This window comes from Diabrotica undecimpunctata, chromosome 9, assembly GCF_040954645.1.
Source record: "Diabrotica undecimpunctata isolate CICGRU chromosome 9, icDiaUnde3, whole genome shotgun sequence".
Taxonomy (NCBI): Eukaryota; Metazoa; Arthropoda; class Insecta; order Coleoptera; family Chrysomelidae; genus Diabrotica; species Diabrotica undecimpunctata.
Genome location: NC_092811.1, coordinates 45,468,823 through 45,487,382, shown reverse-complemented (window position 1 = coordinate 45,487,382; position 18,560 = coordinate 45,468,823). Strand labels below are relative to the sequence as shown.

The window sequence follows — 18,560 nt, the reverse complement described above, 5'->3', positions numbered from 1 at the left end:
ACTCTACTTGACGCTTTTCAGAATAGTAACAGAAGTGAGCATACAAATTTTCAAATCAATCGGTATAAAAATATCATAATAAAATCAGTTTGAAAATTGTTACCGAGACCTAAAATGCGCAGGCAAGTGGTACATTTGATCCCGTTTTATGGCTTCCTGTAACAACCCAGCTGTCCGCTCTTTTCGATTTAGAATTTTTAGGGGCTAAATAATGAGCCAAGAAAATGGCGGACATATTACTTATCGTTAATTTTTCCCCAAAAAATTGCAATTTCACCCCTGTCCGCCACCCCTTATGTATCCACTCTCGCGTCCGTCCTTTGGGATTTCGTCTAGTTATACCAAGATCTTACTCTGGGCAAATTTTCAGCCATATTATCGATCGTTAATTTTTCCGAAAAAAATGACAACTTCATCCCTGTATAGCCACCCCCTGTACCACGAGGGGCGTCCGCCTGTAAGGCAAAGTCTTAACCCAGTTACAATGAGTATATTCCAATAGAGAAATGTCTTATTACTGATCAGTTCAAAATTTCGGCTCTATCTCTCCGACTATTAGGCAAGCTCCTCTTTCCTTTAAAGGAGACAGATAGTTGAACGATATTTTATACAATGTCTATCACCGGGTATGGATTTATTTTTGTCCAAGTTTTATATTGGTCCACTATTTCAAATGCAGTTCAAACAGACATATATTAAATTGTATGTTCCATTTTAAATTCGTTCAATCTGTATATTTAGATTTTGTGCAATTTCGTTATCTGTGATGGCAACAACGAATTGATTCACGGACCATTGTGTCCAGTCTGAACACAGGTTTACATTGGGAAAAAAAGTGTACATATTTTGATAATCAACTCTTAAGTTTTTAGAGACACTTTTCCAGTTCTGTTACAGGCATTTCTCTGGACTACGACCTGGGAGGCCCTGTGATCTAAAAGTGGATCACCTCCCCTGCCGAATCTTGGCTTCAGTATTCCATGACTAGTAGCTGTTTAAACTTTAGTTGTGTTTGTCATGATAGCTGTACTATAGATGTCATTAGAGACTTTTAATGCAGTGGTTTCTCGTTGCCTTCTACATTCTGATACCACTGACCACTTTCTTCCGCCTTCGAGACAAATTTCTCAATCTTAGGACAACAGAGTGCCGTTCCACTTACCAGCTCATCCGACCGAAGCCGTTGGCCAGTAACTGGTGGATAGCTTATCCCGGTTATCGTTGTACATAGTTTTTGTTCTTGTAGATCTTCAGGATTATTGGCAATCAGAACGATATCGTCTGCAAATCTTAGATGGCTGAGGTATTCTCCATCAATGGATATTCCTTTGTCGAGTTCATTTTGCTGATATAATATATAACATATATGAAATAAAAGCTATATATTATGGCATTTGAGAACAAATTAGTCAAACTTTTTACGTCTGAATCGGAATCAACAGAACGATATAACAGTTATTTCAGTATCTCTACTTCGTCAGCTGTTCGAGCTAATAGCAAGTAGATCGGGTGAACCCTTTATGCTTAGGAGTAGGTTTATGGGCGTTTTTGTTGTGGCGAATATCGTATTGTTTTTATCGATATGTATACACGTATTCAAAATTCAATGATATAAAGTTTTTTACTAAAAGACTACTTACGATGTTGGATGCGGCAGATTGGCCCTGTGTTGAAACGGATCATAGTCTCCGACTTCTGGATCAACTTTCCTGGTATCCACCAAAGGTACAGTGGACCCATTTGCAGATTGTGTAGGAACTTGATTTTGGTCACACTTAAAACTGTAAATAAATCGAATTAGTATCCGGACCGGACTTGAATATCTGTTAATGGATCTGTTTTGTGAAAATGTGAACGTGTTAGTTAAAAAAAGATGTTTATGATTCAACAGCGAATTCGGGGCGAGGATGAGAATGAATCCTATAAATGCGGGATTCGATGAAGGGTTATTTATAGATTTCTGACAGATTAACTGTAAGAGACCGTGTCCGCCTGCTGGAATTATGTTAAGTGGCAATTGAGACTATTTTTAAAATTCTTATGAGATGATTATTTGGTACGATGAATAAGCGTGGTATAGAAATAAATCTAAATTAACTGTGTACATCTTGTTGTTTAAATACTTATCACAAAAACATTTTTTAATGAAAGGAATCATAAAAATTATTTAAAATATTTAGAGAATTTAACAATATTTTGTTTCAGTTACGTATCACCTTGTGATAAAGTAAATTAAAATTAGTCATTCACCTTGTTTATCTAATTGTAATTTTTCTAGCTGATATAAACGCGATCGAGTGCTTTCACTAATAATACACAGATCCTTATATAAACTAGCGCCATCACATCTCATCCACTAACTACTTTGTTAAACCTGTTTCAAACAATAAAAGAAGCCGGCTTTACGGTAACACAATTCAAACAGGCATATTTGTAACATTTGTGTTTATATATTGTAGGAAGTAAACTGCTCATCAAAAGTTGTGGTTATTTTTAGAATGTGTTCAGCCTTTAGAAGACCAACATTAATTTTAATATTTAAATGAGGAACAATTATTTATTAACATCCCTGCATCTGCCACCCCCCTCCCCCAGAAATTGTATTCTGAATCAATAATGACTGGTCAGTTTTTGGAAAATAATCCATATCAAATGAACAATTTCTTTAAAAGTAAAAAAAATGATCACCAGATGATCATAAAAAAGAAAGACAGAATGAACAAGAAACAAAATCGCTTTTATCTCCCGATGTGACAATAACGACCAACAATGAAATGATAAAAAATTATATACCCAAATAGATACGGAACAAGCATTTCATCGTTTCTTTACTTACTCGGTAAGGCGAAACGCGTGCGTAACTGTCATGGCATTCTTAAGTCAAGGGCACGGAGTGATGTTTCGTTGCGTTGTGCCCGGCGTGTGCTTCATTTAGAGCGTCCGCTTACCTCCACATTGACTCGGTTCGAGGACACTGCCAGGCGAGGAGTTTGACTGGTGGCGGTACATCTGTCAAAGAATAACACAGGTATCCTAAGGCCAGCTCAGCAAGGACAGAAACCTCGCATAGAGCAAAAGCTGGCTTGATCCTGATGTTCAGTATGCATAGGGACTGCGAAAGCACGGCCTACCGATCCTTTTGGCTTAAGAGTGTTCAGCAAGAGTTGTCGGAAAAGTTACCACAGAGATAATTGGCTTGTGACCGCCAAGTGTTCATAGCGACGTCGCTTTTTGATCTTTCGATGTCGGCTCTTCCTATCATTGCGAAGTAGAATTCGCCAAGTGTTGGATTGTTCACCCATAGACAGGGAACGTGAGCTGGGTTTAGACCGTTGTGAGACATGTTAGTTTTACCCTACTGATGACTCGTTGCGATAGTAATCCTGCTCAGTACAAGAGGAACCGCAGGTTCGGATATTTATTTGAAAGATTTACCATTCGTGGAATTATGCCTAAACGCCTCCAAGGCCGTATCCTTTCTAGTCAAAGGAGGCAACGATATCTCTTGGAGTTCCGAGAGTCGAAAGGCTCAAAACAATGTGACTTTACTAGACAATCGTAGTTCGCTATTGCCTAGTAAAGTCACATTTATTAACGGTTTACGGTGGGATCGATCCTTGCCAGTAGACCAGATCTTTAGACAGATGAACATGGGTAGACGACTTACGTACCTGACAGTGTTGTACCTGGTAGAGCGGTTTCCACGCTGCGATCTATTGAGACTCAGCCCTCAGCTTGGGGATTTGTCTTGTCGGTTAGAAGAGACCCCTGATATTAAAATTAAAAAAAATAAAGAAAGAAAAGATTATGGGTTATGGAAAAGCTTTCGACAGGATCAAATAGCAAAATTTGTGGCAGATACTAAAAGAAGTAGGCACACCACAACACTTAATTTAGCTTATATCTGAACTGTACGACCACACTACTGAAACATTTAAAGTGCTTGACACACTTTGACACGAAACAAGGTGTCAGACAAGGATGTGTACTATCCCCACAATTATTTAATGAAGAGCGCTTGAAGGATGGGAAAAGGGCATGTCAATAACTGGTCGAAAAATAAACAACGTACGTTTTGTAGATGACACAGCCCTTCCTCTCTATAAATTATATTGGTCATATTTCTCATATTTCTTTTTAAAATCAATAGGTTGGTGTGTGAGTATGGGGTGTAATTAGTTTAAATAAACTAATTACACCCCATACTCTAACTTAACCTCCTCGAAATGGATAAATTTCCCGAATAGAACCAGTGAATTGGACACGTACACTTCAAATATCAAAATACCTTCCAAAACGAGATTCGTCGCTACAAATTACAGATATTCATTCTCCTTGTCAATTTTGATGTTGCAGAGATCAAGCTAGTCTTTGAGTTTTTGTTCTGCAGTAAGTTCTTCTTCTAAACTCTTCTAAAAAAACGTCTTGCTCTCAAATTTCTGAAAGTCTTGAATTTAAGAATGCCACAGAAAGCTCGCATTTAAATACCTCAATTTTACAGCTATCGAGTGAGGTTGTTTGAACTTATAAGGGTTATGTAAAAGTCCTGGAGAGATGTAGTACCGATTGGCCTACCAGTTCTAACGAGATCCATAGTATTTGCAGAATATGAAAGACCAATTGGCATGCAGACAATTTATCGTTGAGTTTGCAGTTGTGGTCTTTTTTCATTTTGGCCACACTGGGTGCTACCTTATACCCCTGAACTTCGACGTAATCGTCTTGAATAGTGCAGAAAACGATTGTCTTGTTAGTGATAAATCACGATTTCTGTTTAGAGATGCATGATGCCGAGCCAGGATCAGAAGCCAACGTGATGAAAGACGAAATCCAGTTTTTTATCGAACGGCACGTGCACCGTACTGTTGGGGTTATGGTATGGGGTCCCATCGCATATGATTCAAGGTTACCTCTAATATTTGCCAGAGGAATGACATGCTCATTTATATCCTACCTTCAGACGCCCCAAAATCCAATTTTTCAGGCTGGCTCCCGAGATCCACAGATTTATCCCCAATTGAACATGTGTGGGACATAATGTGGCGGAGCCATGGAATAAGATACCTCAGGAGGATATTGACCACCTAATCAGAAGCGAGTTTAGGAGAAATCGACAGTCTGTTGCCTACATTGAGGTGCATCAAGATATTATTAATTGATTTACCCCTTCAAGTTGTTTTAATCATATTGGAATTTTGATGGTTAGTTTATTTTGCTACCCTGTATAACTGTACAAAATATTTTCAAAGTATAATGATGAAAAATGTATCGATATTTTGTTGTGAATAAAAAAATCCCTTACTGGGTTTGTTTACCTCTATTTGATCTGATAATACAAAAAGTTATAGAAATTGATTTATTAGGATACCAGCAATATCCTAACTTTTGACAAGCAGATTACTCTCGCCTTAGAAGTCAGAATATATTGGAAATATAAATCTTTACATCAAACTTAAAAAGGTTTTAAAAATTATCAATATTTTGTTATGCGCATTGAGAATTCATACATCGTCTTGTAAATCTATAAATATCCTTTTTAATAAAAATGGAGTGGGTCGACGCGGGGGTGTGAAGTTAGATGAACGTGAGAATGGATGAAATGTAATAAAAAATAAAATAAAAATAAGTAATTACTTTCAACTCAATTGTAGGAAGGAACAAAATTTGCAGTATCTATTTTTCTCTATTTTGAACAAAAGATGTACATTTTGGAGTATCTAGAGAATTCACCACTTTCAATAGATTGTTTTTAATTTACATACCAAGAAGACTTTTTCGAGATTTAGATAAATAATCAAAATCAAATTTGAAATTATTTAAAGCTAAAATTAAAATCTTCGTTGTTCTGGCCCAATCTCTACGCTTACTATGATGGTGCTATTTATATCTGCAAATCATTAAATATTCATCATCACCCAGCCCTTTGCGTCAACTGCTGGACATGACCTCCCTCATTTTTGTCTATTGTGCTCTATCTTGAGCACTTTTCATCCAATTTCTTGACATTTTCTTGAGATCTCCAGTCCAACGAGTAGGGGGTTTTCCTCTACTTCTTTTGTCTAACCTCGGTCTCCACTCGAACAATCTCTTCGTCCACCTTTTATCATTGATTCGGTCGACGTATCCGGCCCAGTTCCATTTCAGTGTGGCAATTCGGGAAATTACATCGCTAACTCCTGTTCTTCGTCTTAAGTCTTCATTTCTAACTCGGTCACAAAGCGATATACTCAGCATTTAACTTTTTCATTTTGCTCTGAGCTATTTGCAGCGTTTTAGAAGTTGTAGCTGTCAATGTCAAAGTTTCGGCAACATAGGTCATCACAGGCAACACACATTGGTCAAATGTTTTACGTTTTAAAGAAATTGGTATATCGCTTTTAAAGACGTCTTTGAATTTTCCATAGGCTGCCCATGCTAGGTTTATTTTCGTATGTTTGGTTGTCTCTTGTGATCTTTATTTCGTGTCCAAGGTATATGTATATTTCTTCAGCTCTACTTCGTTGTCTACAATATTGATATTTTCGCTAGGTACTTGGTTTGTAATGAAATTTGATTTGGAGATGTTTATTTTAAGACCCACACTGGCACACCTCTACCTCTGGTTAATCCTCTATCGTCAATGTTCAGGCCTTTCTCTTCCCAGTTAAGTAAGTTTTTTACAAGCATATTCTAGTACTGTAGTAAACAGTTTAGGCGATAAGGTATCACCTTGTCGGACTCCTCTGCCGATTGGAATATGATCCGTGTTTTTATGTAGTTTCACCGACATAGTTGTAGTAGTAAATTAACCGTGTATATCGGTAGTCAATGCGGCATGCTTGTAGTGCTTCCAGGATTTTGTCGAATTCTACCGTGTCAAAGGCTTTATGGAAATAAACAAAAGTCAGAACGAGTGGTCGATTGTATTCAATAGTCTTTTCTATTACCGTTTTAATGCTCTGTTACTATTCTTGTAAGGAGTTTGTTTAGGTGACTAAGAAGACTTATAGGTCTGTAGTTTTCTAATTCATGGGGATCTCCTTTTTTGTACAATAGAATTACCTCAGCATTGTGCCATTTGTCGGGTATATTACTGTCCAAAAAGCATATGTTAAAAAGGGTTTTTATTTTCATAAGTGGGCAAGTACCTCCGATTTTGATTGCATCAGTAACTACACAATCTTCGCCTGGAGATTTGTTATTCTTAGCTTTTCTTAGGGCTAGATTTATTTCGTCTATTCTGATTTCCGGTAGTACTTCTGATGCTCGGTTGAAAATGCCCTTTTTATATATATAATGTCGGTTTACAACGTTCTTCGACGTCTTCCGATTTCCAATCTCCATCTCTAACTATCCTTCCATAGATCGTCCTCAAGTTCTCTTTCCCTGATTTCTTTATCAAATCCTTCTCTCCAACTTCTTCTAGGCCTTCCTGGTCTCCACCTACCTCTTGGTTGCCATTCAAGAATAATTTGTCTTGGTATTCTGTTCTCCGGCATTCTCCTTACGTGTCCGTATCATCTGAGTTGTGTCGTTTTGATGTCATCAACAATACTATGTGTTACCCCCATAATTTCTCGGACTCTCTCGTTTGTTATTCTGTCGCGTCTGGAGATTCCCGCCAAGCAGCGCCACAGGTCCATTTCTGTTGCTCTAAGCATTTACTCTGTTCTGTCTTTTAGGGGCCACACTTCGCATCCATATGTTGTGATACTTTTTATTATGGTGTTACATATTCTTCTTTTATTTTCCTTAGAGGTGTTTTTATCCCACAGTACGCTATTCAGTAAGGCTATGCCTTTCCTTCCCTGTGTATTTTGTTCCTTAATGGCTGCATCTAATTTTTTACAATGCCCTTTTTCCTTGTTAATATTTCTGGTACTTGATCTTCTCTGCTATGTGCTTTGTCTTGGCTTGTGTAGAAGTCTTTAACTATGTTAATGGTTTCCTCTCTGTTGGTTGTAATTCGCCAAGTGCTCGGTCAAGAGTGAGCAATGAGCACTCTTGGCGCGCATCGCCCCGCCTTCCTTCCTTTTCCAATTTTTTCATTAGTCTTTTGGTTTGGAATCTTGTAAAATATTATGTATAAATATTAGTTGATTTCCAAACCAAAGGACAGTCTACCTCGGTCTCTCCTAGAGCCCTAAACTCTAGGGAGCCGACTAGCGGGGCTCTGCTCCACCTACCTTAGACACTGAGGCTTTGTCTTCGCTTTCTACGAATTAGTTTTATTTTACCCTTCGAAAAGAACAATTTAACGTCCCAACTTGAATAAGGGATAAGTGCCTAGGATGTTTTGCACACCGACTTCACGAAATATCCTAGAGCAGAGCGTATAGCAGAGTGGATAAGTTCATAGGTCCACTCTAGCTACGACGACAGTAAAATGACAATTTCTATCTATAATCTTTATAATTATAATTTTTTTTAAGATAGAAAAAATATTCATGGTGAGGTCAATTTATTTTCTGATGCTCAATTTTCCATGGGGTTGTGAGTAGTCGGTTGAATATTCAAATCTGAAGCGGTTGTTAAACAAATAGTATATTAAATGTTCATTGGAATCATGTTATGTTTATGACACAGATATATTTTTCCACATGTTCCGTTATTACACACGACTCATTAATTTATTTATTGTAGTAAATCCTCTCAGTAAATTTTCTGTACACTAATTTCATTACATCATCTCACAATTATTGTATTTGTTGTAGAGACCGTTGTACTGTTTACAACGGCCTCTTTATTTAGAACCAAATATACTCACATCAAACGATCAAGGATAAATAGTGAAAAAGATTTACCAGAGCAACTCTCGTTGTAGTTATTACCTCATGGAGTATTTTCGTTTGTTTATTTTGGCAATTGCAGTTTTTTTTAACAGATTTGAACTGTTAACGTGCAAGCTACTATATTATTTTCAGCACAAAATATATTGTTTATGCACTATTTCTATGTGTAATTTAAGCTCCGTAAACTATTAATCTCATGTAGGGTCATGGGTGTATATTAAGTTAGCTTCTATGAGAAAGAGCAAATTTTTAACAACGATTGAAAGAGGCAAATCGTTCCAGATCAAATTTTTTTTTTCAAAAATTTTAATAAAAAGTGAAGTAATTGTACCGTTGGTTGTCCAAGACTCTTCCGAGGCTCCCACAGCAGCATCAAACCACATGACATGCGGTATCAGCATACTTCAAGCAGCTCCGGTTTAAGATGCCGATAATCTTACAAAACTATCAAAATATAATCAACACAATACTATAGCCGAACCATGTATAAATGCGTGGCTACCCTACAAAAACTGGCACATATGTTTCGTACGGCAAAAACAATATATAAACGAGACCTTTTTGGAAAAAAATATTAGTAAAATCCGGTAAATCAAATTGGTAACGAGGAACACAATGTATTTCCAAAAAAGATACTATATATTTTTAAAACGTTAATAAGTTGTGTAGCTGGAGCTACCAATAGCTGATTTTGATATGATTAGACCTTTAATTTTAATTGTTATCAACGAGTTTATTTTGTAACAAATACTGAAATTACTGAAGAGACTAACCAACGTAAAAAATATTGAAAATGAATTTTACAATAATTGGTGCCACTAAGTTTGGGTTTTATGTCGGTCTCAAAACTAAAGAAGCATTTATTATGAAAATGCGCTAGGCCCAGCATGAGAAACCATTCCATATTCTTAAAGAAGTTGTCTTAGATGATCACGATCTACAGATAATTGCTAACTTGCTTTTAATCAAATAATTTGTCTGATTACAAAGATAGATTCGCCAGCCAGTAATCTGTAGAGCTGTACTCGGCTATGGTGCCGAAGTTTGACTGTTAATGTTGACTTAATGAGAAAACTGGAAGATTTTGAGATGTGGCTTTTCCTTCATACATTCTACTAATGTATACGTTCCACTCCTGTTTCCATTTTGTCACCAATTCATTTATGTCTTCTATATTGAATGCTCTTCTTATGTTTTCGCTTCTCTCTCTATCCAACAGACCTTTCCCCTGATATTCGTCGGAGTATTTTTATCTCTGTTGTTTCTAGTAGTCTTCTCGTTTTAGATGTGTCAGGTCTTGTTTTTGTGTCTTGTCTTAGGTGTTTGTTCTTCTAGATTATATCATTAAGAGATCTCGCCGCTTTACTTGCTATCTAAACCTTGCTTCCTGCTTTATTATTTTCCCATCAATTTCGATTTTACATCGTAGTGGGTATTTAGTGTCATACATTTGGTTTTTTCTGCTGATATTATCATATTTTATTTCTTCGCTGTTGTATTGAAGACGTTTGTTAATCTTTGGAGTCGGCGATTAATGCGGCGTCGTCTTCATAACACAATATTTGGATTTCTTTGTAAGAAATCCAAATTTGTAAAATACCATGGACTGGTCATATTAAAAATGGAGTAGTGTTGTACAGAGTGGGAATTGACAGAGAATTTTTTACCCATTAAAAGGAGAAAGGTACCATTTTTGGGGCACATGCTTAGAAATGAGAAGTACGAGTTGTTGCAGCTGATTATAAAGGGTAAAATCGAAGGAAAAGAGGGTCCTGGTAGATGACAAAAATATCCTAGTTGCAAAACATTCCCGACTGGACCGGGTTAAACAAACAAACGCTTAAGCAGAAAATAGAGACGAATTTGCAATGGTTATAGCCAATCTTCATTGGTGGAGTCGACACTAAAACAAGAAGATAACGCTGTTCAATATAACGTACAAGGTATTATCAAATATATTGAGAAGTAGAATAACCCCATATGCAGAAGAGAACCGCGGGGACTATCAGGGCAGCTTTCGATCGGGAAGATCAACAATAGATAAAACTTTTTACTATCAGGCAACTGATGGAAAAAAATCGGAAATTCGATAAAAAAGTTACAACAGTTGTTCATAGATTTTCGACAAGCGTATGATAGTGTCGCAAGAGATAGTGTGTTGATGAACATAGAAAATATAGGTCTACTCAGTAAGATCATTAATTTACCAAAAATATGTATCGAGAATGCAGTCGCTAAGGCCAGAATAGGAAAACAGACCATGGAAACATTCTCTATTACCACTGGAGATAGACAGAGATAAAGAGATTAGACAGATTAGAGAGCGATTTAAAAGGGAGGATCGAGAGAGAGATAGAAAGCAAGATATCGAGAGAGAAATCGAGATATATCAATAGAGAAAGATCGAAAGATATATATATATATATATATATATATATATATATATATATATATATATATATATATATATATATAGAGAGAGAGAGAGAGAGAGAGAGAGAGATTGCAATCAAAACCAACTATTTTCGGACTCAAATGAAATGTGAGAAAAATAAAATGGATGGTGATATCAAAAACAAAAACTACCAGGGACAAAAAAGTTCTCTTGCTTCAGAATATTGCAACTTCTCTTTTTTTCTATAAGAGGTTATATATATATTGAGGGAGTATCTTAAAATTACTCTATTACCGTGGCGTTTAATTTGCTTATTTTGGTAAGAAAAATTATAATTATAAATTAGAGTTTAAAAACAAGCATTATCCGAACACAAGATCAAATATATTTTATGAAATTTTTGTATTTTCATTTGAAAATACATAATACGTTTCATTTATGGAAATACATTATATTTCTCGGGAAAAAGGAATCACACCAAATATAAATCTAACTTTTTATAAGACTCTTTCAATCGCAAAACGGCAACTATGTTGAACACCTCCTGAAAGAAAAGAGAGGCAGGCAAGACAGGCAAACAAGACAAAGAGAACATAAAAAAAAAGAAAATGTCAGTGAGTTGATAATGCAGTGTATGAATATGCTTATGAAGCAAGCATATGATTGATTTTCATTCATTTTGAAGGTTGTTTTGTCGATGATTAGTCTGGTTTTGTTCAAAAATTTATTAAAAAATAAACAAATCAATTTGGAAATATTGAATGATCAAAAAAAAACTTATGGGAAATGATTAAAAATTAGAGATATTAATTTAAACCAGTTTGTAATTAAAAAATAGTCAGACTAAAAATCGAAGAAATTTTTCAATATTGTCAGATAGTTTAAGTAAGGGGTTTGACTTATTAACAATTTGATATTACAAAGTTAACATTAACTTGAGATATGTTATCATAAAATCAATACTAGATATTCTGATAATAAAATAGTAAATTGATCAAAGTGATTTATATTTGGTGAAATATCAGGTTTAAGCGCCCTAACTATCTGGCCCACAAATATACATGGTTTCAAAAAATGAGAAAAATCATGTTAAAATATCAAGATTTAAATAAAATTAATAATCCAATCACCAAAGAAAAAATAAATTAGAATAAAATACCAAAACAACTGTTTTTTTTAATACGTTGATAATAATTTCAATACCTTCAAAAGGAAGCATTGTGATGGTCGATGAATGAATATAGTGTTGGAAAGCTGGAGCTTTGTGTACTTACTTAGTCATAATTACTGTGTTAACACCACCCTTTTTCTGGTCTAATTGGGCTATAATAGGCTGTAACAAAAAAAAAGAGATCAGTCTAAAATACATCTACGAATTTTGTTATTTAATATTAGCTAACATTTCGTGAACAGTGAAAGTAATATAAGTAAATATCTCTAGATAAATATTTATTTCTACTAGCAAGATAGTCTCAAAATAATGACGGAGTAAGTCCTTCTTTAAAAATAATAATTCAAAGTGAATTATTATTTTTAAAGTATCGAATCCATTAAATTCAAAAACAATAAGGCACCTGGACCAGATAAAATCCAGTTCCAGCCAAAACGGCACAGTTAAAAATAGACAATTCTATATCCAAACCCATACATATAAGAAGGGGCGTTCGACAGGGATGTGTGCTTTCCCCTCTTTTATTTAACATTTATTCGGAAGCCATATTTCAAGAGTCTTTGGAGGATGCAAAGATGGGAATCAAAGTGAATGGAGTATTGATCAACAACATACGATATGCTGATGATGGTGTCTTAATTTGTGACAACATAATCGGAGAATACAGTAAGCGAATGGGATTAGAGATTAATACTAAAAAAACCAAATTTATGATCATCTCCAGAAACTTGGATGCACTTGAAAACTCCACCATATCCCATAAGTCCATTGAAAGAGTGAGTAAATTTAAATACCTGGGATCGTGGCTTTTTGAAGACTGGGCATCGGACAGGGAAGTAAAATGTCGCATTGAGCAAGCTCGACAAGCTTTCGTAAAATTCAAGAAGGTACTGACTTGTTCAGAGTTCGATCTTCAACTGAGACTAAGGTTTAATAAGTGCTACGTGTGGTCAGTGCTGCTATATGGCGTAGAGGGCTGGACACTCAAAACGAGGGATATAAACAGATTAGAAGCTTTCGGAATGTGGCTCTATCGCCGTATCCTAAAAATACCATGGACAGCGAAAATCACAAATATAGATGTCCTTAAAAGAATGAACCAAGAACGCCAACTTTTCGAAACCATCCAGAAAAGGAAAACGGCTCCAACTTATAATCTAGGGTAAAATTGAAGGCAAGAGAGGAATGGGACGCAAGAAAATTTCCTGGCTCCGAAACATAAGGCAATGGACAGGGATCAACGATATACAATCTCTGATACATATTGCAAGAAATAGAGAATTAATGGAAAATGTGATCGCTAACATCTATTAGTGGATTTGCATCTGAAGAAGAAGAAGATCGAATCCATATTATAAATAAAATTGTCACGAAATGGAATACACTGATTTTATTACCTTTTTCGTTTCCATTTATAATTTTTCATCCGATATAATATTATTGTATTATTTTTTTTTATTATTGTTCTGAAGCTAGTTTTTGTGACAATACAATTTACTATTTTTTTTTTGGAATAATCCACAATTTTACTTTAAAATAAGTTTATTTTGACGGAGTTCCGTAAATTGCAATTTTTTTTTATCTAAAATAACATATTGTTACAACATTTCGTAGAGTAGGTTATAATTAATAGTCAAGGTAATATTTAGCGACGAAGCTCGCATATCCAGTGCAGGAATATTTAACTGACACAATGAACTATACTAGAATGACTCAAATCCTTACTTAATTCAGGGGATCTGGAGGTAAGGGAGATTCGGTTTTAACGTTAGTGTTTTGTCAAGCATAATAAATTAGTTTATCATATACACTCCGCGTCATAGAAAACGGGCCACCCCAAATATTTAAAATATTTTCGAAATTATTGTTTATTGGTACAAAATTAAGCATTTATTTTTTTGTATATTGAATCAATAACTCGTTGAATATAAAATTTCATCATTATCGTAAAACATCAATCGAAAATAAAAACTTTAAGAAAAATAGGAAATTTATTCAAAAAATCAACTTACAGTTTTTAAAACAGCAATGAATTGGATATTTAAAAAAAAAGCTGGTATCCATTTTCAGTAATGGGTATTGCCACCTCGATTCTGGATGACACTCCTCATTCGATTTGGCATGGAATTTATAACGTTTTGGATATCTCTTTGGGGAAAAGTGGCCCATTCATCAATGAGTGCCATCTGAAGCTCTAAAGGTGTTGTTGGAGCAGGTATGCGACGCCTAACGCGACTTTTTAGCAGGCTCCATATATGCTCAATAGGATTGAAATCGGGGCTTTGAGCAGGCCAGTCTATTTTTGGAATACCAACCTCGTCAAGGTACTCCGTTACTATCCTTGCCGTGTGTGGTCCCGCATTATCCTGCATTAGCAGGAATTCGTTGCCAATAAATCCAGCATAGGGCATCACGTAATGTTGTAAGATTTCCGTTATGTACCTTACTGCTGTTAACGCACCTCTGTCGATCACGACGAGATCCGTATGCACATCAAAAGAAATCCCTGACCAAAACATTACTGAACTACCACCAAAAGCAACCCGTGGTGCCAAGTTCAACCAGCGAAATGTTCTCCAGCCCGTCTGTACACCTTACTGCGTCCATCTTTACCATAAATAGACATTCTACACTCATCCGTAAACAATACTTTTTTCCAATCGTCTGCTGTCCAATTGATGTGCTCACAGGCAAAATCGAGTCTTCGTCTTTTGTGAGCTGGGGAAAGTAAGGACCCTATTGCTGGACTGCAAGCTGTCAAACCTTGCTCCCTTATCTTCGCCGAATAGTAGAAAGGCTGATTGCTGGTCCTTGAGCTTGCTGTAAATGGCCTTGAAGTATTCTAGCGGTTTGGGTCTGATTCCGTAATGCAGCAAGAATGACGACGCGATCTTCCCTAGCGGTTGTTTTCCTTTTTGGACCTGTACCAGGTCGTCGTTTGTGAGATCCTGTCACAATAAATCGTTGCTGGGTCCTTTGTGCAGTCGAACGACTAACATTCAATTGTCTTGCAACTTGCTTTGACTTAATCCACTTCCCAGTAATTCCATCGTTATTAACTCAAGACTACTTCACACTAAGTCGGCTACTGTAATCTGAGATGCGTTTAAAACTCATTAGAACCCTTTACAATATCATACATTTCTCAAAACAATCGCTTTCTCGAAAATTGATCAAGTTGTAAACAACTTTTTTTCAAAATTGTTTTGTTTTATAGGTTCTATGAATATCCTTAATCCAGTTACATGGTCGGTTTGCTTTCGCAACACCCCATTTAACTTAAATAACCCAAGACACATTAAAAATAAAATAATATTAATTCAATATACAAAAAAATAAATGCTTAATTTTGTAGCAATAAATAATAATTATGAAAATATTTTAAATACTTGGGGTGGCCCGTTTTCTATGACGCGGAGTGTATTTGATGATAAATGATAAAGTAACTGCTATCGGATATATGAGTAGCTTAAAAACGAATTTAATAACATTTTTAATGAGAAATATTTGGCCGAAAGGAATACATTTTTATTTTAACAACACGGGACACCTGCCCTTAATGCCGGATTCGTTGGAAATTATTTAAATGACAAATTTCATAATCGGTGGATTGAAACTTAAGGCCCTTGTTCACCAGAACTAAATCCTTCTGATTTTTTTATTCGGCGATTTTTAAAAAAACAATATTTATAAAACTGACTTCATACTAAGGAAGAAGTATTACAAAGCATCCATTACAAAGCAAAGTATTTAGAAAAATAATGTCAATTATTATTATAATAAAACGCATTTCGAACATTTATTATAATTTTTAAATTTTTGTAAAATGAATTCTAGTTGTTTCGTTGTTTATTATTGTTGTATTTATGTTTATTATAATGGTAATATTTTTGGTAGTTTTTGTTCTGGGGCAAATTTGTTATTTCCAGTTTTAAGTTGATTGATCTTATTTCTGGTAAATAAAACTGCGAAGGATTATTCGCATAATAAAATGTTAGAATGTGGTACTGAGCGTTTTGTTTTTACGTGTCTATAACGTGATGTTAAATAAACAATGTATTTGCAGAGTAGCTAGAAACACTGAAAATAGATATATAATATATGTCATATCAGCCGAAAGAGCTGATGTTGATGCCAAAATTAAAAATGTAAACGAAAAATGTCGAAATATATAGGGTGTCCCATATAAAAAAAATAAGTTGATATTATTTCCTTAGTGAGACCCCCATAAAAAAATTTGTAAGTCACTGAAGTCTTCCATAATATATCTATCAAAAGTTTTAATAAGGTTTATTAAAACTTATCTTAATAAAACCGATATTTAACCTTCTCGTTTTCGACATTTTTCAATAATCGCCCTGTATCTCGCTAATGTGGATAGCTATTGATGATTTTATTTGGCAATCGTTTCTTTAATGAAAAAAGGAGTCATGACATGACAAATGAGTCATCTCAACTACTTTTTTCTATCTCCTCTAGTGTTCGGTATACCCTACAAACATACCAATTTGGGACATGGTGATGCGTTAATTCACAAATTCCTAACATTACTGTTTGAGAAATTGAGGGTTTTTGATCAGTTATGTCAGGAGTTAAGCAACAAGAATAGATCTATTTTTCAAAGAAAGAAAAGCTGAAGGAAGCATGGAGCCAAAAAAACCTATCGGAAAAAAATTAATGGAATCTGATGACATAGAAAGGACAGACAAGATTTGATTTCACGTATAGTGTCTCTACTATTAGCTTATATGTATTTCGTCTGTATAAGACTCATCAAAACGACTGATGTAGAAGGGCTTCTGATACATGTCAACTCACGAAAGCCCCGTGTCGTGGAAGTCCAGATGATAGCTACGTAAAAAGTAATAACTATGTTTGAAGTTGTGAAATTACAAAATATTCAGCTAGAAATGGCCAGACTAGACATCCTCATCCTAGGTGTCTGCGAAACGAAATGGCCAGGATCAAACATATTTGAGAGTAACGGATATATTGTATCTCACTCGGGAAAAGCAGAAGGACAAAGATGTAACGGAGTCATATCATTGTCAAAGAAGTAACTGTATTCGAAATTTCGTTCTTTTCAATGATCGCATCATATTGATGCAGCTGAAAAATAAATTACTGAATATCGATATAATAAAGTATATGCACCAACATCCAACAAACCCATATGCCAACCGCTGTAGAATTGTTATTTTGTGAATTTCTGTTAAATGAACCATTGTTCTGATATGCAGTTAAAGAAAATTCAAAAGACTATAAAACTAACAACTACTGCCATGTAGACAGACAAGAATTTGTAAAGGTAAAGCGTTTTAGATAAAAGTAAACAAAAATATTATAAAAAAGATTTTTTTAAATTGCATATCAGTAAAAAAGAATGGCTGAAATAATAAGCATTGAGTCTATTGTAGCAAATTTTGCAATAAATCTGAAAACAGTTAATATTTCCGAAACAGTTAAAGATAGATATAGGACATTGTATATATACAGGGTATTGTATTTGAAATAAAATGTTGATATTGGCCACTGTTACATGACACACACTATATGAAAAGTTGTTATTCCAAAAAATGCGCGACTAAAAATACCAATCGAAGTTTCTGAGCGTTTTTTTGAACATGCCACCATTTATTTATACCATTTGGCTGTTCCACTCTGTATATATATATATATATATATATATATATATATATATATATTTACATACATAAATAAATATAATAGGCCCTGTGAATAATTCCTCACAAGTCACAACAATATCCATAAATATTTGCATTTTTGTGTTGTGTTATCATTAGTCAGACGACAACAAATATGTATTTTGCTAAGTCGTTGAAATTTTCCACTCTTTTCTAAGGTCTGCAAAATAATTGTTTCATCAATGGTAATTTACACCACTGTTCTTGGTAATATGAGAAGACAAACATGGTCGCACTTGATTGAAATTAATGGTATTTAATTTTTATCAGGCAATGCAGTTCAGCGAAGAAATGTTATTGTTAAACGATGCATTAATATTATGTATGTATTAACTATCTATTTGTCAGAAAATAGATCGATGGTTTATATATTTTTTTCAAAATTACCAATCAATAAGAAATTGATTCATAATAATAATAATAATAGTCTCCCGTTTTATACCGCTGTCGCGGCTTTGGGAGTATAGCAGGGTAGTCTAGTAGTAGAAATTGATTCATTAAGTTAAATATTATATATA

The 18,560-nt window shown here is 34.9% G+C and overlaps 1 protein-coding gene across 4 annotated transcripts in view; it reads right to left on the bottom strand.

Moving 5' to 3' along the window:
- Positions 1–18,560, bottom strand: part of LOC140450061 (proton-coupled amino acid transporter-like protein pathetic) — a 527,271-nt gene that overhangs the window by 19,075 nt on the left and 489,636 nt on the right. For all 4 annotated transcript variants that reach the window (XM_072543492.1, XM_072543490.1, XM_072543491.1 and 1 more), the window contains exons 2-3: positions 12,441–12,499; positions 1,641–1,781 (exon numbers count right to left, since the gene is read on the bottom strand). In XM_072543492.1, coding sequence (XP_072399593.1) covers positions 1,641–1,781; positions 12,441–12,448 — 149 coding nt within the window. In that variant the 5' untranslated portion in view covers positions 12,449–12,499. The remainder of the gene's footprint in view (positions 1–1,640; positions 1,782–12,440; positions 12,500–18,560) is intronic.